Source organism: Ascidiella aspersa, chromosome 3 (assembly GCF_963924565.1).
Source record: "Ascidiella aspersa chromosome 3, kaAscAspe10.2, whole genome shotgun sequence".
NCBI classification, from domain to species: domain Eukaryota; kingdom Metazoa; phylum Chordata; class Ascidiacea; order Phlebobranchia; family Ascidiidae; genus Ascidiella; species Ascidiella aspersa.
Window position 1 is genome coordinate 32116368 of NC_139449.1, and position 23027 is coordinate 32139394.

Genomic DNA, 23027 nt, shown 5'->3' on the forward strand with positions numbered 1-23027 from the left:
TTCTAGCCCAAATGCACAATTTTTTACACTGGCAAGATAAACTGTTGGCTTGTTTAAACTTGCACTTGTGCTATTTTAAGAATCGCTTTTTTCGTGGCCTTGTTGGACAAGTAAAGTGTTGCCCGGTAATTACGGACGGACATGTTTATCTGCGTTGTGTTCCGGGTGTATTCGCGCTACAAGGAAAGGTTAATCATTGGCCTTCGTATCGGTTTCTGGAAATTGGGCGGCGCTACACTGTAACTACATTAGTCAAGTGGGTTTACATAGGAGAGGCTGGAAAGCGGAAAGAAGCTTGCAGACAAGATATACGATGCGGCAATTCGTTTTGCAGCCTACGTGCGGCAACAATTACCCTGTATTGACGGGGATTTGCTTGAACGCAAAACACGTAAGTCGTAAAACTAATGATGTAGCGTTCAGCAGTTGGTTAGAGATTTCTTATGGATGCGGGTAGTTTAAGTTAACACGGCTAGTCGCCCTTCGATTTTTTTAACATCAAGTTTGCCATTAAACTACGCGTAATTGTGTCGCTATTTTTTGCCTATTAAAAACTTAGGATTGTTTTAAAGGCGAACTCGCCAGCCAATTTAAAAGCTCAAGTACTAAACACATAACGGCGAGGCAATTGTGAATCAAGAGTCAAGGCAAAGTCATGATACTCTTTCTATCGCTCGTAGCTATACGAGTTTTAAACCTATCAGGCTTCAGGGCCTGCAACGAAAGTAGTAAAGCAATGGTCCACCTAAAGTGCTTCAAAGATAAGTGCTTTTTCTCGAATGTATATTCAACGTGACTCTCTACAGCAACTTTAATGACGACGGTTTTGAGTGAAAGTAGATAAATGCGACATAAAAGCCCTGAAGACATGGCGACCACAAGGCTACGTTATTCGCATCACGTTCGACTCTTACTCAAAACAAATAAAAGTCTAAAATTGCTGCGGGAAAGTTTTCGCACACCTGTTTGTCGTAAGTGAAAGTTAAACGTGGCCTGGATAGATTTAAGCCAATTTTTTTAATTTTGAGAAAGGGGTAATTCTCTTAGCGTAGCTGCGATATATCGATGCAAACAAGCGAGGCCTCCGTTCCTTTAAGGATAACGTATCGCTGGTGGAAAAATCAGTTAGGGTTTTGACAAAAATCTTCTGACCTACCCTAGCTATTACTTTCACTTGCTATATTAAATGCATCTTAAACACCGTAAAACGATAAACATAACAGACTTGAATCCGAACCAACGTTTAACCTTCAGTCGAAACTAAAATTTTTTACCAAAGCTAGATTGAAATTGTCAAAGACACCAGTTTTCTTTTTAGGCCCACTTATTGTCCGATGTTCAAACACTCTGGTTCACACATAAAACGTGACAAAAGGGGTGTTTTTCAACGGACAAGTTTATTAGATTATTGGGATAAAAAGGGCATCATTACTTAGCCTTAAGGAACCCAGGCATTGGTATAGGGCAAAACTGTCGCTTAAAACGCCCGCGTTAGATAAGAAGCCTGAAGCTCCAAAAGTAGCATACAACCAGTTGTAGCTTTTCAATATTTTTTCTACTTACCTCCGTAATGGCAGCGCTGGTAGTCTTTCTTGGTAACGTTAAAGATGTTGAATTTCGGCGCCACCTGGGCTCCCATGAGGCTCTTCTGGGGACAGAGGATGTCCATGAACTCGCCGATCTGTACGTTGTACACGAGGTCGTGTGCTGTTTCAGCCAGGAGCCTGGTAAAGATAAAGATAAACGTTGATGGGTTTATATAAAGATAAACGTTGAAGGCCTAAATAGCAATGAGACATATAAGGAGTCCGCATACAAAGGTAAAGAATCCTTAAATGTCAGATTGACACAGCACATGTTAAATAAGCTGTTGCTGTCAGTGTCAGGCATGGCATACTATGCTCTTCCGGAAATTTCTCATTTGTAAAATAAATATACAGTAAAAAGATAAATTGCTGAAAAAGCATATAGTTAAGTAATTGGTCATTTTGTCGAAGTGTTTCATCCGACCTCACTTGGGAAAGTTGCCTAATGAAGTTGCAAAAACTATTTTCAATCTTTTAATTATCTATAGATATACTTCGCACATGTGCGACATACTTTTTTATGAACACAACTGCAAATCCTGCTAGTTGAACCACAGATTTTAAATCGTACTGTATATTTTAGCAAATACAGTTTTATTTGAAGCATTGCTAAATTAAGAAATAAAAGGCATTAAATGATGTTTGAAACGTGTTGTTCTTTGTTGAATGTAAAATAAAACGTTTAAAAGTTTCAAATTAGATTGCAAATACTCATAATCAAGAAATATCGTGGTTGCTTGACTCAAACATTAAATATTTTGTTCGTGAAAAAGTAACTTCCAAGTTGTTTAATTTAGTTTTTTCAATTCGAGCCACACCATACAATAGTTTAGAGTACAGTTATTGTCGTCTACAGATAGGCTTTAAATTAGTTACAAAAGCTCCCAGGGCGTAATTGTCAGTCAAGCAATGGCAATAAACTCGTTTGACTGGACGATAACACCCTACAGACGTAGATCTGCTTATGTGAAAGCGACTGGTTTTAAATAAGCAACGGTTACGTGCTTATTTGTCACCTGTTGGCTAGTTTTGTTGTTGGCACGTGTTTGATATCGACCAGTCAATTACAGTTGGGACAATTCGCACCACAGCGCCACATCGAACTTGCAATGGCCTCAAATGACCCGAGTAAAATAATGGTAATATATAACACGTGACAATTGAAATTGGCATTTTAAAACGAATGCATATTCTGTTGACGACCTATAACATTTTATAACATATGATTGTTCTTTTTTATTTAGCGATATTATCATGTAAAAAAACAAATTTGTAATTTTTAACACAAGATATTGTGGTAAAGGCCCTTAGTTTTTGTGGTTCACAACTTTCATTTCGTTAATAAACATTCTATTATCGAAAATCAAAAAATAAATTTTGACGAAAATAAAATTGGGCCTTGGGCCTTGGGCGTATAATGCATTTCTGTCATTAATAAATCGTAGTAGAAAAAACTGTTTGAAACCAATTTTATCTTTAGGCCGATTAATAAAAACGGGAAATAAATGTAGATATTGTTGCGCAACATTGTAACAGAAACACTTATAATTTTTGCTCTTAACGCAAAAAACATTCTCCCAACAGCAAATACGTCAGCGACTGAAAGGACAACATTGAAAGGATGTGGCGCGCAATTAATCCTTGGACGGCAAGTGTAGCGGAAAGGGTAACCGGCAAACAACGACAACGTAAAACCTTAGGGGGCGGGGGTTCGAGGGTCACTTTCGCTCTCTGAAAGGGGATAATTTCAATTAGGGGGTCGCGGTGTCGTTGCGATGAAGGGGCGGCGGGGTGAAAGAAGGAAGGGTCCCTTAACAACCCATTAAACGAGAGGGAATTGCTGGGGTTTCGAACTTTAATCGCACAAAGCAAGGGAAAACGAAATTAATAATAACTTTGGGATCATGTCGCTATCACAGGGTTGCCACACATTTTTATGAAACATATTAAAAGACATTCAAAGACCTTTCGAGGAAATTTAAAGGTTTCCTAACACCTCAAATTTGGCCATTTGACAAGCTTTAAACATATTTTGAAAGCAAAACAGTGAAGATTGATATTACTACGCCGCTTTCTAAAAACATAAATTAAGCTATATATTAAATTAATTAAAAGACTAATCAAAGAATAAGCAAATCAATTCAAAGAAAAGCAAAGATATTTAGGGATTTAAAGAGTTTTGTTATAACCCTTGGTTTATTACCGTTTTAAGTTGTAAGAAGGCAATAAGATAAAGTTTTCTTAAAATCTTACTGAGAAAAGTAATCTTAATGAATCATTTTATTGAAAACCAATTATGTTAAAATTTCAAATGTTCAGTCAAAATATACTAGTTGGTCAGCGGATAACCTTACAACAACAAAAAATGTCGATATTGGTCAAACGCATTTTAGAGAGGAGACAAAAACAATAAACAGTTTGACAACAATCTTGCGCACTTGTCCAGATCCCATTCAGACAAGACACATGGTTTTTAGTTGTCATTTGGACATGAAATTGGGCCTCCACGCTCCACCAAAATCCATCATTGATCCGTATCAAGCACGTTCGCAGTTTATTTACAAAAAGGCCCGGCGTAAATTACCTGCACTGCAAAAGGTGTGGCAAGTTTGAAAATCAATCCATCTCCATCAGCGCGTTTTTTTAATCGCACCATCTCGCACAACTCACGAGCTGCTGCATGATTTCGAATGTAAACAGAATGTCGAATGTAAGCATTGTTTACGCGACAATCGCAATGGCATCGTTTAAAAAGAAGTGTGTACTATCGAAAGCGCGCTGCAGTGCTTTAATCTGCCTTAACGTGCCAAACCTTAGGATGAATGTCGGTGTAATTTACAATTTTAATTCCGCAAATCACGGGTGGGACACTTGATGGCACAACAGAATCGAAAGGATTTGCGAAATTCGAAACGTTGCAATCCAGTTATTTGTGGCTCGCGGATACTTAATGCTACTCCAACCTAAATATAACCAGGTGGTATTGGAAGGCTTTATAAACAAAGAGGCCAATTTATTTCTGCAAAGGAAGTCAATTGGTATAATCTAATCGAGAATGCACTTTGAAAAGGAAGTGTCATGAAAAGGTTGAATATTTTAAGTTTGCAATATCGACAGTGTTAAGCTTTTTGGTCTCGGGCAATGCAACTGAATTTATATTTACTCGTGTAGCAAGCCTAAATTAGTTGGATGACAGGCCTATATTTCGACAGAGTTTGCCTACAACACATTTTCCAACTTACACAATGTGGAATGATTTTAAAATGCGTTGCGTCACTGAAAATACCGTGACGATATGAGACGGCTGTTTACGAATTCCGCCCAGTTCGGAATGCAAACATTTTTCTGAGGTCTGCTAAGAACGCATTCCAAACCCAACAGCTTCAAAACGCAAGCTATAGGAGACGAGCCATTAGGGAAACGACAATGGACAAGTCAAAAAAGGCTTAAAAGTAAAGACCGCCGGCCTACTGCCAGCAGTACTTATCCGCTGCCGACAGACGCGCAGTAAGGTGGCCCAGTCAAGGCTCAAGGCAAAGTTAAACGTCGCAGCGGGTTGTTTCACGGTCCTAGAGTTTGCACCAAACGGGGATGAGGGGGGGGGGGTATCTGTGAGTGACGATGCTACAGTCACGCCTCATTGCGCAGCCAGAATTTCGCCACTACTTGAGCGCTGGCCTATATGAACGAGGGAGGGCTGGTGTGCTGTGAACAGCAGTCGGCTATTGCGGCCAAATGGAAATACATCATCGACTGCAATATCAACACTCGAAAACCGCAATTGAACGGAGCAAAGAGCCTCTTTTACCGACAATAAACGCGAGTGAAGCTCGTTTTCTTTACTCGGGAGTGGTTACGCCTTGTGAGCGCTACTACTAAGTTTAGCGTTTTCGAAAGGCGTCAAATGTTGGCCAGTTGACCAAAGAGTCTGTTCAATAAATGCGAGTGACTCGTTTTTTCGTAATACGGAGTGTTGGCCAGTGGTCCGGCCGGCAACTGAAGAGCTCACTTTGCTCATAAACAGCATGTTTTATTGACAAGAAACATCGCGGCTGTTTTTTAGGCCGTTTAAGGGTCCGCGCTTTTTCTAAAGTCAAAATTCGACGCTTCGCGAGGTCTCATAAATATTCATCGCAAAATGGGAACAAGAAAATCGGAGATTTATAAGTAGTAGGAAACTGGGGTACTAGATTATGACCGCTCAAAAAAAACGACCACAGCGTAAGTCATACGCGAAATCAAGTTCTCGTAACAATAAGTAAAATTAGAAAACTGATCTTGATTTTTGATAAATATAGTACCGCTTAAAATTCGCTGCCGATTTCAAAAAATACTGAAAATATTTTTTGCCTTAAAATTGTTAAAGAATCGACGCTTAAATATATTTTAAAGAGGTTAAATATAAGGACAACCAATGTCAAAACAAGGATTTGGCCTGGGCACTTGTAAAAGATTGATTTCCCGAAAGCGGCCTAATCCCGAAACGCCAAACTAAGGGGCCGGGGGGTGAGGGGGGCATAAAGAACGACCCCAAAGTGACGTCACAGGTCACATCGCGATGGATTAGGGGCGAGTTTTGGCGCTCCACGACCCAACTGAGCCCGCCAATCAGCTTGTTGACAGAAGATTAAGCGGCGGTCGGGGGTCGGGGACTCGGGTTAAAACAAACAACAAGGGGGGGGGGGTTGGGGGGGCTGGGGACTGCGACATCGGGCCCCATCGTTCAAGCTGTCATGAGCCACTAAAAAGCGGCCACGCGTCTCGAGACACCTCGGTTTCGTTGTTGGCGCGGCTTGTACGCCACTGAAATCAAGTCAGAGTGCTGCTGTTGCTGCTGTTCTACACAATGCTTCACACTGAAGAGAACGCCAGGTATTTCACGCACTCGAGCTGCTGCTATCGACTGGGCTTTGCAAAAACTTTAGTTTTGGACGTGCGGGTGGGTTGGCTTTGCGCGGACAACTGCTAAAATAAATGGTCGGAATGCATTGAACACCACTACCCTCTAATTTCTAATAAACGTTATTCTATTGCCGCTACTGCTGTTTTGTTTACGCGTTATCGGCTTTCCATTCTCAGCGTGGGGCGTGCTCCACTGCTACAGTAAAATTGACCTCCAATTATACGTTAATTCGGTGAAGGTGTTTTTGGTTCTAAAGAGCACACTTGGGATTTCGCGCTTCATCCAGCGCCTGTTGCTAAGGATTTCAAAAACTGCGTTTTTTTAAGAGGTGGTGTGGTACTCCAGTGCTAAACTAATTAAAATAGTGAATGAAACCACTCTAATTACACGGTAATCAGGCCTGCTGCTGTTGTTTTAACGCGCATCACGCTAAAGAGCACTCCAGGTATTTCGCAAGGCTACCTATCGCCCGCGTTGCTGGGGAATTAAAAGAATGCGGTTTTCGGAGTGGGAAGCGGTCTAGCGTGGACAGTCCCGAAGTGCGTAAACACCACTCTGTTTTACTAGTTTTTATTGTATGCAAGTTTCCGTTTTGCTACTAGGATGTTTTATTGCCGGCCTTTATAACACATGTCAAAGCTGCAACCAAGCTATACAAAAAATATAGGATCAGAAGCGATACCCAATGCCAAGTGGTGTATTATTGGTACTCGATCGATACTAGGGTGCCATCGGTGCCGATCCGATTTCAAAGTGATATCGAAACTTCAGCTATGATTTACAATCTGACGCAGACGATTTCTACATTGAAAGGTAAATTAATTAAAAAAATAATAGGTTGATAACCGGGGGTAACTGAATTTCTTAACGCTGAAACTAATTTGGGCCTAATTACTTGAAAGAATTACCGCTGACCGTCTCAATTCCATCTGCTTTGCTTGTTTGAGCAAAGTAATGACGTCATTTGGTACCGGATCGGATCACGATACTTTTGCTACAAAATTTGGTTGTCACTATCGGAATAAAATGTCGAGTCTCGGACATTCTTAAATGCAATTGTTACCTCGCACCCCCACAATGGAAAGGGAACCAACAGTATACTTAAGCCAGTGGTTCCCAAAACTTTTTTACTCACGGCACACCAAAAAAATCTTACATATTTCGCGGCACACTTTTAACAGAACATTAACAATATAGTGATTTTGCAATCGCCCTTAACACATGACAAACTATATATATGTAAATGTCTAAAAACTATTAATTTGTAATGAATAGTGCGTATTTAAGTCTAAAATGCTTGCATGCGCCTATTGGTAATACAATACTCTCTTTTCCGAAATTACAAAAAAAACTTCGCGGCACACTTGACAATCTCTCAAGGCACACTCGTGTGCCGCGGCAAACAGTTCTTAAGCCCTCGGAGGTCCCTCCTTAGTTAACAAACATAATAAAACGCCTTTAACATTGGCCAATTTGTGATTAAAAAATGATGCCTCGGATAATAGCCATGTCCGCAGATATTAATAACGACGCCAAAACGTTAATTCTCTGTGCAATTATTCCGACGGGAACTAATCTCGATTACATAATCGTGATTAATCCAAGAAAATACGAACGATGCCCGTTTCGATTGGGAAGCGGATTTTGAGGGATGTGAAATTGATTACCACGGAAAAATAACTAGCTATGGTTGTTTTAAATGGGCCGTAAAGAAGTTGTCATGGACGTAGCATTGTAAGAAAAACAAAAGGCCAAACGTTTCGACTTACTAAAAACAATACGATGCTTTGTAAACCAATGTAATTGGCCAATGTAAGACGAAAATCGTCGTTGCACAAGACTCATTTCGACCTGTTGGACTTCGTTAAGAAGTGTTGCAAAACGGAAAAGGGGGCAACACTTGACTAGGACTTGACTGGACTTATTATTTTTGGAAACGATTGGTCTTGGACTTAAATGTCCCCAAGAGTCATTTAAAAAACGGCATGTTTACATATATGCAACACTTGTGGTGGTTTTCAAACTTTTATTCTCGCAAATTATTACCAAAAAAAAATCGCTAATAGTAAATTATGGACTCCTATAATACACACCCTAAATTAAAAAAATTATCTTGAAAAATTCGACTTGTAAACGTGTCGTCTTAAGCCGGTTAAAAACACGGTTAGCATAGTTGTATTGTTGGGGCTCGACGTAAAGCGCTAACCAGGTTAGCGGACAAACTCTTTGGGCGCCCGACATCGTTTCCGGGCAAGGCGCATGAATAATTGATCGGCATCATTTTTAAACCACGCCGTAAAAGGCTCGCGCTTCTATTGTGGACGCCGCAGATGGAACAGCTTGGGGGGTGGGGCCAAAATATAGGACGCACAAACGCGAACCTATATATTTTTGACCACAGTGTTTATGGCGAGTTATTTTACACTTTAACAAGACTTTACAAGACAAGCTTGGCGAGTAAGCGGTTCTCCATACTTTGTTTTTAAACTCATTTTATAAGTATTGTTGTTAATCTACATTATTTTTCTCAACAAAATACAGCAAATTTCAGTGTCAAAAATGTGTCCCCGAAACGATAGGTTAGGGATGAGCAAAACAAAGATGACTGGACATTAACGTAAAGCTGCCAACTTCAATTTAAAATAGGACCACATTTCAACATGTAGAACACCTCGTTTTACATGATTTAAAACATAAAAACCAAACTACAATTTTTTTAAAAGTGTAAACATATCAGCATTCATTACCGTAAACCAACCCAATGATCCGTAGACAGCCATCATAAAGATCTACAAAACACAGCTCACGCGACCGCAGCGCCAAGTGGAATTTCATTAGACCCACCCCCAAAAAAACCCGCTCAAATTGAAAAAGTTCCGGTTTCGAATTGAACTCCATTTTTTATGTGAGGGGGTGAAACTACGTCACGGGTTCACGCTCGCCCCACCCTCCCTAATCACATTAGGGCGCACACCGCTTCGGCGAGGTTATTGGACGTCGAACGGGATTACCTCGTGCTTGCGAATATAATCGAGTTAGCGGGTTGGACGCTGGGCGAGTTAAGCGATAAAAGCGACAGATCGGGCCGACGTAATTTCGACCAGGTACTGGGACACATAATAAAAGGGTACAGGCACATAAAAAACGCAATATCGTAACGCGTAACGCTACAGGTGTAGGGGAGGGGGCGGGGTCATCTAAACTCGTTGTTTTCGGCTCACGAAAAAGGCGGGTATCACGCAGAACCATCATGTGATGCTATGACGTTCCAAACATGTTTTTTTTCACTTGCTCAAATTAGTTTTTGAATTTGAAGAATTATTTTTAATTTTAAAGAAATACATAAGTAAATAGTGCGGCTAATTTTAGTTGATAGTCGTTTGCGACGATTTCTCTCACTGATTGAAAAACACTACGGCGCAAAAGCTTGTGATAATTAAAATCCAATTTGCTAACAGTGGCACTTGATTTTTAGACAATGTAGGAAGGTGGTTTAGAAGAAAAGAAAAAACTACAAGTATAATGCGAAGCGGTGAAGTGTTTTATGTGCATTTAATTGCGTTCTATACTCATTAGATCTCCGTTTTTTTGCCAATTAAAATAACAAATTTTAGAACTCAGTTAATGCATAGGAGGACGTTACAGCCACAATTGACACCGAGTAGTCTACCACATTTCAAACGCAAGTTCTTCCATACAGTTTACAGGCCGCTTTCAATCTTTAACATATACGCGGTTCTTTTTGAACGGTATTCCTTAAAAGCGTTCAACATCACCTCGCCGTAAGAAACAATATCGACCCAGGCCAATTACAAGGGGCTTTCCCCAAACGGCCTGCGCGGCTGTTGACCTTTGACCCGCTAAAAGCATTTCGGACACCTCGAAAGTCGGGCCTGAGTTCGAGCTATTCCCGTAACGATGCCCTGTCCATCCTGGGGAATTGGGCGGATAAGACCTGATTGACCTTCAATTACACAACTCGCCCTGTATCACGGTTGATGTCGATGTCCGTCAGACTTACGGACGTTTGACGCACTGCGGTTGTTTAAATGAGGGAAAGCACAACAAGTTGAGTTGGGTTTCGACCCGAGTTAACGTTGTTAACTTATCACGGCACTTTGGGGATTAAAAACGTTTAAATTAGGGATGTCTGATGCTACACATTTCATTGTGATACAGAAACCCGATAGTTTGAACAAACCGTATTGTGAACCGATTTGATACCAAATGACATCTTTAGTATGCTCAAACGACAAAAATACATGAAATGGGAATGTTCAAGGTATTTTTCCTGCTTAAAACACACTTTTAAGATGTAGTACTAATTATATTGATAAATTTATCTTTCAAAATAGAATAGTTGCGTTGAATCGTAAATCATGTCAAAAAATCCCCAATTAGTTTAATATGGAATCGGCGCCGATACAATCCTTGTATCACACGAGTACCTATGCTACCGATGCTACCGATTGGTATTGGCTCTCGGCTCCGATTCCATTTATTGGACATCCCTAGTGCCAACTGTATGCAGGCAAACAAAAACTGTCTCACTTATTCACTCTAAGGTGTTAATGAATAACGGAATAACGAAAATAAAGGACGACTGATACGCGAAGAAAATACACAACTTTCAGAGAATAAAATACACGGAGTTTAAGGTCTTAGAAATGAAAAAGTGTCAAATACATTAGAAGTTTGTTTGTTTTTTTGACGTCGCCATTTTAGTACGTTCAGTTTGTTACAACCAAGCGGATTTAAATTTTGCGACAACAAATTGTACTTTTTTTTTCCAGTTTTCGTGTTGTTGGTCTACAATTTTGCTTTGTCGAGATAGCACTGATCGATACCGGACACAAAGCGAACTCATAAGAAACGTTCTTTGTGAATGCGCCTGCGCCCTATACGCCTATAACAACAATTCTTACGTTTGCGCAGTCCGATTGAAAGAAACGTTTTGCTACACTATTTTGCAAAAAGTTGCTTTTTCGGCCCATTGACAGTTCAGCGACAACAACGGACCCATTGTGACGTAACAGTAGGGAGTAAGATCGATAAGAACACATAAGGCAGCGTCGCCTCTGATTGTATTTGCGAAAACGGACCTCAAGTCTGTAGGAACGAACACTTCTTAATGCGGGATTTAAAAAGCCGTCTGACTTGTCCACTTTAAAGATGCCAGGATCTCTCCTTTTACCAAGGCATTTAGCTTTTTATCCGCTTAAAATCATCTGACAACCAGTTTTTATTGGTCAAAACATTAACTGCTTTTAAATGCGATTATGCAAATTGGCCCAATGTAGAATGCAAATTTTACTTCTAAATAATAAACAAACGTCTTATTTCGCATAACAGGTTTTGCACGTTTGTCAATTAAAATTGCCGCATTTCCATGCCGCATGTGCACGTTCCATGGATTATTCCGTATAAATACGCGGAAAAAACCGGATTTCTTATTTTCTGCCATAAAGAGACTGACGTGTAATTTGGTTTACCGATTTACAAAAGACAACAGAAAACACGAGTCTGAATCTTCGTTAATTCATTCACCCACAGTGACGCGCATACAGAATTCCTTTTGGGAATTAAATTCCCATAATAAAAACAAAACGTTCCAACCAATGTCGAATAGCGACCGAAATAGCGACGATGACAAACGACCATAATAATCATCCGTTTGTTGACGTAACAACAAAGCGATGGCGTCATAACAGCGGTAACGAAAACAATTTGCGCCGGTAATGGGCCGGTCGCAGTCCGGAACGAAAACAAGGGTGCAGTGCGTGTTGCGATTGAAGCCAAAAAGGGCCAGTTTAAGGCCGTTTTAAAAGATCCAGGAACCCTTTTTTATAATCGTTCGTAAAAATTGAGATATTTTGTAAGGAAAATATTGCAATTGGCCACACAAGGTTGTAGACCACGCTCCAATTCGTTACGAATTACAGCCAACGGCCGTTTTTTGTGCTCCGATTTTAGTTCTTTTCCTCTTTTTGGTTTAAATCGGTAATGGTTGTACTTCTATATCATCATATTTACTTGTCAATCAAATACAACTGTTTAAACAGCGCTAAACTTTTTGCATTTACACTAAGCTTACCGTAATACGTTTCGAATTTGAACGTAATATTTCCAATTTCAGCCTTTTTTTTTTGATTTTTCTAGTTTACCCCCGTATGATTCAGTGCCTTTTTTCATCCAGGGTTTGTAACTCAGGGTGAAAAATTTAAACCGTCCGCTTTTTCAAAGTGGCCCTTTGAAAACCGGCCAATGGGGCCGAAATTTCGGCACGTTGTCGTTTTTGCTAAACCATCACGAAATCCCGAAGAAGCGACGACGAAAAACAACAAGAGACTACTGGAACGTCACGACCCGGTCTGCGGCTTACTGCTTGTTGTCGTTTCGCGTTTGGACGCAGTGCCGAAAACGTGTAAAATCATCGCGGCAAGGGGGAATGTCAACATTTTGATGGAAAACCGGGCCGAATCACAATGACAAGCGCGAAATTCGGCGCTCAACACACACATCCGTTTTAATTCCTATCGCTTTGATTTTTTTGAAGGGTCGCTAAAAGCATCTTGAGTTAACTCATAGGACAACGTCGCTTAATCGACGCGTATATGACGTCAGAAATAAAAAGTTAGGGTCATGACATACCCCGAGATGACATAAAAAAATATCTTACCTATACAGGAACACTAATACACCAGCGAACGCCAAATGCGGCGAAAATACCGATTGTTAACAAATTATGTATAGTAGAGCTACTGAGCAACTTTCAATTCTAGATACGATATTTTACTCAAATCCGTTCAGCGGATTAAAATATTTAACAACAAAGCAAACCAACTTGTCTTTAAAAATGGTCTAATGTTGTGTTGGTCATTCCACAAGCGAAAACTTCATTATTTCTGTATATCAACTTTCATCAAATTAGACTTGCGTTGGGATTTGCGTTCAGCAATTTATTACAAGGCAAAGATACAAACGGCGGTCCTCCAATTAAGCAGCCCTGAAGTATAGGATAGAGGCTGCTATAGCTAGCGACCCAGTGTTTGCTTGTCGTTTGTTTTCAACTAAACGGACGCAGGTTAGTGGAACGACACGCGGTTGAAATATCGATTCGTGCGTGTTACTTACACACGATATTTTCGCTCATTTTGAGGGTGGAGTTACGCTGGCAGCTTTTGAACCAACAAGCTCCATATTGCTCGTGATATATGTACTTTTTGGCTCTTCCTTATCCGGTTTATTTGCCTGTTTCGAATATCAACTAGCGGTTCATTAGACTTCAAAAAAGTAAACGGCTTCTCATTTTGCTTAGAAGGTCAACCACAGGTTGATTTTAGAAGTTCCTATGCGCTAAAATAGCACTACAAGAGGTCCAAACAAAAAGGAGCCGACCTTTTTAAAAGCGCCCCTGTAAAAAGGCCATTTAAGACACAAGGCAGCAACTTCGCCTATCCGAAAGCGCCCAGACGTCGTCCTAAAACCGTATTAGGCTTGGCGTTGTGCGTTCGCGGCGCCAATTACGCCAATAATGATCGGCATCTTTAGGGCGCGCGTTCGAAATGACCGGTAGACGTTTTTGCCGCAGAACCACCCTGGATGAATTAGCGGAGTCGCGATGCCAATCAGGCCACTAATCGACAGAAGTGACTCGCTGCGGCGTTGTCATACACTTGACCAGAGACGACACGCTTCCTCTGTCACTGGAACCAGGGCGTGTTCGGAAAAAAGCACAGGTGGGATATGAGGTGATTACACGTATATAAAGCTGGTTAGTGGGGTTTTGTGTTTTAAAGGTCCCAATTTAAACACCCTAATTGCTTATGAACTTGTTTCGAAAAGTGGTAGGAACATAAACTATGTAAAGGGTATTTAGACCAATCGTAGCGCTAACTAGCAGTTCCCCTTTCCCTTTCAAAGAGTCCGTTGGCGGCTGGATGAATTGGAAATTATGATATGTTAACTAGCGCTGTTCTGCTTGTAAGTTCGTGGTGGATGTGGAATGACGCAAACGCCTCGAAAACAATGTCACTATTCAATGAAAGTCTTGATAATGGCGGATACAAGACGACTTTAATGAGGTCAAGGGCAAAAATTGTTGCTCAACAAGACAAAACATGGACAAATTTCGCAAAAAAGGTTTACGACCATGATACGGAGTTTCAACTTCTGCTGACATATTGTTGTTAATACCAGAAACCAAAACTAAGATGTAGCCTCGCCCAAACATTAACTACACCAAGTGTTAATGGCACAATGTATAATGGTACACCCCGTGCGGTCGGGACAAACGGCGAACCTTATTTTAAAATGACGTAGAGTTCTGTCCTGTAGTTCGATCGGAAAAACGGAAAATAGATGCATTAAAATTGATGTGACAGGCCCGCAAGTAAAACCCACCTTCCAACCTCTTTAAAGCTTGTGCTTAAGGTTGTGTATATCAAAGGGCTTAAGCCAGTCGCCAACTCAAAAGCACCACGTATTATAACCTGTTGCTACATTAACGGACATTACAGTTTTTGGTATAGGATATAAGGTATAATAGGTGGTAAATAAAAACACATTCTGGTCGACGCAACTTCTAGTAATTTACATCTGGTAAATTATTACTTTTACATTTTAAGTTTAGGAAGTCAAATTATTACAAGAATAGGAAAAAAATCCTCTGCATAAGGGCAAAAAATATCACCTCATTAGCTTTTAGTTGCCCAAGTTTAATTTTCAGTGTATAAATCGGGGTGGTATATGGCCACGCAGAATGTCGGACAAACTTTATCGAAAAACATGGGTCGGTTAACTTAAAAAGTGTCGGGGGACATGGTTCACCGGGAGCAGCGGTTCCGCTTTGCGCATGCGCAAGAGCCGTGACTCCGTAAACTTCACGCCTCAAGTGGACTGGACCGGTTGCTATGGGAAACGGTAAACCCGAATTTGGAGGCTCGAATGTGTATATCACTCGTCTGTTACTTAACACCACAAAGGGATAGCGGACTTACCGGTTTGGGGCAAGAGAAATATATAACTTTATCGGTGGGATTTAAAGTAAATTAGTCTAGGCTAATTTCTCAACGAACAGAAGCGGCTGTAACAAGCACCATATTTTAGTTTTGCAATGCATCAAGTTGCTGCCCAACTGAGGAACGCGGTCCAATCTCCTTGGAGTGGAACAAAATAGGATTTAAGTTCGCTATATATGGCTTTGCGTGGGCGAGTGCTCGGGAGGGAGCGTATGGTTTACTTAGTGGATAAGCCAACGGGGTGACACTGTACCGAAATAACCAAACTATAACTGCTCAAAAGGTGTGAAGATATAATCCATGGCATAATGGTACTTTGTTCGGCCTTGTGAACGCGTCTGCTTCGCGTTGCGATTGACAAGAGGAATCTTTTATATTAGATTAAATGGGTGTTATTATTTTAAGGTATGGAATGCACAATTCACAATACAAAACGACAATTTTGTGATTTAATCGTCCGTGGCAAATGGGCGCCCAAGGGTCACAGACAAATCTCATTTAACTGCCCGGATTGTCATTTCGAAATCGTACGACTACGATTATAATGAAATCATCGTGATCTGTAGGAAGCTTGTCGGATGACGGCGATTCGATTAGGGAATGCGCATAGCGATCTAACACGTCACTCACAAAAGTGACATATCCTAAATTCAATCAAATTCGAGTCAGTATTGTCGCTTTTGTTACGTTCGTTGGCAAAGCAGATGTAAAAGACCCCGTTAGAATCGAAGATAGCCAAACCAAAAATGGAAACGCGAAAAAGGTCTGAGCTAACAGCAACTTTAAGCTACTATTAGCATCAAACCGGGTGAAAGAGCTTTCAAAGATTAGTGGGGAAAATCGACTAGGGAAAAAAATATAGCTGTTTTTGAGCTCATACATTAAATAAACGGGTATAAATTATCCAGACCAGTGTACATCTTCAAAAACGAATTTCAAATAAAAAAAAAAGGAGAAAAAGGGGGGCTTCGGTAAAAACCCAGACAATGTATATCAAATGGCAGCAAATTCCTGGCTAAAACAATTTAAGTCACGTACACCATTCTAGGAATAAGAGCCGAGGTGCCAATCCACAAGGGCGCGAATATATATGAGCGTTAAACCGCAGTACAGGCTGCGCGTATAATAAAGAGACGCTAAAGTGAAGATGATATAGGTGGGATTCCTAACGAACTTGAACAACGTGAGAGAGGAGTTGGGCGCTAACAGAAGTGATTGGAAATCTTGAAAGCAAATCGGGCGTGAGCGAAAGGGTTATCGCCGCCACAGTTAGTTCATCTCTCCCCTCAAACCCAAACCGCCATGTAGACGCCCAGGTTCGCAACAGGGTCGTATGAGGATGAAACTTGGCATTTGAGGAAACCCAAAGTGCTACCGTATAGGGCAGGGGTTCTCAACGGGGTTGCCGCGGCACCCTTTGGTGCCCTTTCTAAAACTTAAGGGTGCCGAGAGATATTTGATAATATCTTTAGGAATCTGATTTTTGTTTAACTCGTACAACTTTTTGTGTAAGATAATGGAATGAATCCAATTAATACTTCCTACGTTGTATAGAGCTGATGTGTGTTGTTCCATTTCCGTTTATTGTGACATTCTAGTGAATTGCCAACAGTAAAATCTTGTAGGGGTGCCGCAATCCATTTAATTTTGTGAGGGGTTCCGCTATCCATAAAAGGCAGAGAAACACTAGTATAAGCTATAACCTCAATAGGTACCAGACATTCTTTTTTCAATCAAGCGTTCGTACAGTTTTTGAGTTTACACGGTCGCTTTGAAAGCATCATTCAGCTTCGCCGTAAGCCGCAACACAAGATATGCTTCTTTACTTGGATTTTTGCCGCACGATATGCGGTAACAAACACGAGCGTCGCACAGCGTTTTGGTCTCGGGTTGAGCCGAATGTTTACGCTTGGAAAAAACCTCTCAGCCTTGCCAGGGGTGTTAAGCCGTGTCGGACATGGGGCGTAAAACCGCAACTGAGTTTTCAGTAAAAATATTGTACCCAAGAGCGCTTTAGACGGTGTTGTGAGCATTGTTTTTTATTCCTTGTTTACGAGCAGATTAAGCCTTTTTCTACATAAAGTTAATCTAAATCCGGTCTAAAGCGATACAGTCGTGGAGATATACGGCGCCGACGTGGCTACTGCTGGCGTACTGGAGGCTAAATATATCGCTGGTATTTATCAGAGTGTTACATCTCATCAACGCTACAATCCACAGAAGCGTTTTTCCAAAAGCCTTGCAAAAATTGCATTAATAGCAGCCGACGAAAGGTTTGAAAATTGAACACGAGACCAAGTAGGCAAGGCGCTATATATCCAGTTACGTTAAAACGACATCAAGCAAAACTCACAAAATCGCACATTTGTCAGCGCTTGAAATTCGAAGCTCGATAAAGGTAACACCTAATTACTCTCACGTTTACCTTAAAAACGCAGGACGAAAAAAAGGACTATATACGTCAAGGAAACCGCGCGCCAGAGATAAATCGCGATTCCCAATGCTTTGGTGCGACAACTGAACGCTCAGAAGTCAAATATTTGCAGCGCGTATCGAGTGGCATAGCCGCTGATGGTTGTTACGCGTCACGGCTTCCAGAAAGCGGAGACGACCCGATATTTTCGAGTTTGCTGAGGGTGGCGAGTGAGTCACCAAAGACAAACGGCGGGCTGCGAGTCGCCGGGGTCGACTTGGAGCAACTCAGGCGAGTAATTGAGTCCCGAGAAACTCGACCGGGGAGATAGCTCTGAAACTCGACGCGCGGGTATTCCCCGACGATGAGACGTGTCACATAGATTTTTCTTTTTTTCAGATGGTTGAGCATGATTGAACTTACGTTAGATTGGGGGTTCTTAACCCGGAGTCCGTGGACCAGTTTAAATGGGGTCCATGAATCTTGGTACAAAATTTGAAAAATCGAAAACAAAGTCTAACAAAAAAATGCTTTGAAACTCAAAAGCAATTGATAGTTGATATACACAAAAAATCGTATCAAACTTCGACTTTCTGGCCGGATAAATAAATGGTGAAGTACATTTGAAGTAACCATAAATATCTTGAAAATTCAAAGATTGTTAAAATTTTGAACAAAGCTTAATCATAATTATACCCAGCCAGTGAAGCATTTGCTCAAAGAATGTTTTAACGGTAAAGAATGTTTGTTCGAAGGTTTGAGTTATATTCAAAAACACTTAATAATTTTCGCTTTTCGCGCCTGCCCACGTAATCTCGCCGGGGGTAATTACGCACTAATGGGGGCACATGGATCATCCGGCTTTAGCAGCGCGAAACAATAGACCTTGGTTCGGTTGATTTTCGCCCAAATATGCTTCAGCCAATGTTTACACTCAAGGGCTGAGGGTATTTTCGAGGCGCGTGTAATTTACACGCAGACTGATTGATGAACTTGAGCTGTATACGATCTTCGAGATAGGCCAGTGAGGGTATCGACGTCGGCGGCGAAATGCAACCCACCCCGAAGCAAATGGACCCGAATGTTTATTCTACTCATCACTTGCAACCAGGGACCGATTTGGGCGAGCATAATGGCTTTTTTTGTTTGGCAACCAGTGTTTGCTTTGAGGCAAGTGGTGCGATGAGACACCAAACTAGGTTTTTGAAACAACTGTTAAAAAAATGGTGATAAAAGATTCGCAACTTAGTGTTTTCCAAATGACTTTAGGCCAAGTAAAGTTATTTGCAAAAAAAAAACATGAAAAGTTCCAGTTCTAGTTCCCGTCATTCGTTTAGTCCCAGTCCAAGTAATTGCCATACAAAGTCTAATCAATGTCATATAACCAAAGTGTCAAACCATTTAAATATGTAAATTTGTCCGACCCGGAGCAGCGTTTCGAATAGTAAACCACAAAAACGAAGTAAGGAAATAAACTGTTTGGTGCAGAAAACGTAAAAGAGGTAAATACCTCAAATTACAACCAAATCATAATGAAAACACAAAAATCAAGACATTTTACTCTAAGTGAAGTCTTTTTGCCTCATGAGTGAAATCGAGACAAATTTTGTGAAAACCGTGACTTATGCTCACTTTAATTAATTTGTTGACCTTATCTTAGTCATATGAATACTGGAAGAGATAAACAAGAACAGCAATCTATTGGAGGCCCGGCCGGGTTTGAACTCTGGTGAAAACGCGCGAGTTTCTTCCAAAGCTGCATCCGCAGATAAACAATTCCAACGAAAACTAAAGGTCGTCGGATTTGGTCAGCTTCGAAAGATCTTCAGATCGGAGGAACCCAATCCGAAGCCAGGGTGTAAGTTTAACCTTTTCCAAGGCCTTTCTGCTTATTTGCACGCGTCAATACGAGGTTAATGCTAAGCTACGAAACGACTGCGCAGCCGAAGGATTTCGGCCAGAGTTTCTGAACCCTAGGGTCGCCACCCAAACTTGGGAATACGCTTAATGTGTTTGGGTCGCCGACAGTAGTAGTTCACAGTTCACATAAAAAAGGATACAGCGAAAACAAAGCGAAAACTTGGTTCATAGTAATTAAATATGAATTTATTCATGCTAATGAAAGATACATACACATACGTGGGCAACTACTGTGATCTAGGCTTTCTAAAGTCGTTTTTCATCAACGATAACGTAAGTGTCGTCCATCGCATTTATTCATGATATTGTCTAATTTGTTTGTTGTTCACTTTAGGCTTGCAAAAAGTTCAGTGAAGAGAATTGGGCCGCCAAAGCTTTGCTGTTACACTTAAGCTTCATATTCGGGTAGGGCTTTCGGAAGCTCTTAGAAGCGGTAAAAAAGCAACAAGTCGAGAATTTTAGTGCGGAATTGTTGCTGCACATGTAGAATGAAACTTAGGGTCAAAAAAGCGGCTACGAAGACGGAAAACAGACCCCGTTATTCGACGTTGAACGGAAAGCGTCTATCTGCGCGGCGGCCGCGTCAGCTTGTTTGTTGAAATGTTCCAGCGCCTAAAGCAACGGATAAGATCCGGGGCACTTTAAATGGAGAAGGCTCGACCAATGTATGTACATAACGGGAGAGATATCAAGACGCCTCTTTTTTGCACCACATAGGCTCTGCATATTGCCGACGGGGCGTGTTTAGGGGCCGCGCGGCGCCTTACACAGCTAGGGGCGGTAGATGTTGTTGGCCTTACATGGTCAGAAGCGCAAACTGTGGCGATAAGATGAAACAGCTCGATAGGCGCGCGAGACGAAAGCTACAAGGCGCCCTGGGCATCACTGTGCACCTTTGCAAATCTAAGGTTTGCTTTAAGCAGAAGGTTTAAAGTAAGTGTCGGCTGTTTTCGGAGCGGCCATGAAATTGTCGATGTGGTTTGATGTAAACATATCATGCATTGTGCAATTTGGAAAACCTCTTCAGGGGATCGTGCCTATTGGTCATCCAAGGGTCATAATAAAGCTTAAAAACATTTGTGAAACGGGAGCATTGTGCTTTATAAAACAGTGGTAAAAAACAGATGAACCGGCGAAACAGCAAAGAAATAACCTGTGTTTAAACAGAGCCTGCGGTTTTAGATTTGTTCTTTCCAAAAGGTTTAAAATGTTTATATAAAGTGTGGTTCAAAACCAAGCAAGCGCTTTTTGGAGCGATCACCGAAAGTAGACAAAGTGTGCAAATAATCACGAACTGTGCTTGAAAGATAGGCCTGGCTCAGTTCCTACAAGCTGGCTGACAAGCCAAGTACAAAAAGCAAAGGTTAAAAAAGAGTTTGATGCGTTCTTAATAGCTGTTCAACAGTCCAAATCACACTTGCTTTCGCGTTTGTGGAGCACGTATGGAGCGATTCGATCAATGAATGCCGCATAGGGTAGGTACTAAAGTGCACAGGTCGACTACACACAGCTATCAAAACCGCTTCAAAGCACTTAAATGTAACACGACGATGAGCTGGGAGGTAGATGTAATGCCTTTCTTTAAGGAGGCCTACCATTAGGTCTTACCACAGAATCTCACTTCAATTCGGCCTCGATTTTATCATTTTTGTGATTACACCTGCGCGCATGTTAACCCGTTCTTGAACAGTACCATGTACATCGGATCTATGTGGTACATTGTAGGGATACACCAATTAGAGATTCTAAACAATGTTTTTTTTTATTTTCCCGAGTTTTGCATTGCTTCTATGATTATTTTCTAACCAATTTAAATTACTTTGAGAGTGGGTTAAATGGCCTCAGAAATCGCCTCTTGGTTATTTACCCGGCTCATAAGGGTACACACACACCCAATATATATATTTACCTACTTTGTTGCCTGGGTAAGCAGCCTCCTACATTAAGTAAAATGCCTGTTTTGTAGACATTTAAATCGCGGAAAAACCCACTTTCCAACATAAAACAATCCATTTTCGACTTTTGACGACATTATGTTACGAGGGGAAACCGCAAATGAATTTACACTTTTTATGGCGACGCTCGACTGCAAAACGTGACGATGGGGATTTTACTGAAAAACAGCTTAAAACCAAATGTGTCTGGTGGAGGAAACCGTTGAGGAAGCGAGCAATTTTACGAGATCTCGTCGCACGTTTGTGAAACGGGATACGGTAAAAGGGCTACAGCACGCTAGCACGCGAGATGTGGCGGCATTAAATCCGGGACTGATTTTTTTGTGTTTTCGAAAGCCCAGATAAGCGTCGAGTTGGAGTTACATACTCAAAGGGTCGATTTCAGCATGAAGGGTACTAAATTTGTACAAACTTACTCGCAACCCCCTTAAACTCGTTGCCCGACCCCCAGTAGGGTCGTGACCCCTATTTTAAGAAGCCCAGAGCTAAAATGCACCAGGATTCCAGGAATTCAACTTTAATTTCAATTGACCATGTTAAAGCAATAGAATCCCTTTTTCTTCGGTACGTGTTTTCGTGTTGTTTTCTCGGCTCCTGTTTGTTTCGAAAAGGCGCCTAAAACTGGGCGCAAATAGACAGAAACCGATAAAAAGCGTCTGGAAATCGCAAGTTTGTTGTCGAGATCGCAATCATCGGGAACCAAGCAGCTGGCATATTCGCCGAGATTCTGACTCTTCTATAATATAGACGAAGTGTTTTGTTTTTAAGACTAGCAGATGACCGCGGGGCGCGAGTCGGTCAAAATGACGCAGAGTCGGTTTCAATCTGGCCGAAAATGCGCGGTGTTTACGCGCACGTCCAAATGTGTTCGGGAAGCCCCTTAAAGTGAGACATATTCCAACGAGGTAGGGAGTTGTCTAGCACGCGAAACAAACACCTTTTTTTCCAAACTAAAGCGATCGCATGATGTTGGTGGCTCACTAAAAACAGTGTGCGATATGGCTGAAACACGGTTCTAGGATCACCGGCGTAGATGTGCGTTTGGTGCTGCGCTCGAAATCAGTTTACGCAATACATTGAATAAATTGAAGACCGGCATTTTTCTCAAAACGCATACCAAACTAGACGAAGTCGAAATAATGACACCCTCCCAAAAGCACACAAACCAACAACTAACATGTTTGTTTGGGGCTTCGTCTCGTCGGCATTTATACCAAAAAAACAATTCGT

At 41.3% G+C, this 23027-nt stretch overlaps 1 protein-coding gene across 1 annotated transcript in view; it reads right to left on the bottom strand.

Moving 5' to 3' along the window:
* Positions 1-23027, bottom strand: part of LOC146162506 (ephrin-B1-like) — a 39550-nt gene that overhangs the window by 12372 nt on the left and 4151 nt on the right. The window contains exon 2 of the mRNA XM_083384359.1: positions 1564-1724. Within this exon, the coding sequence (XP_083240485.1) occupies positions 1564-1724 (161 nt within the window). The remainder of the gene's footprint in view (positions 1-1563; positions 1725-23027) is intronic.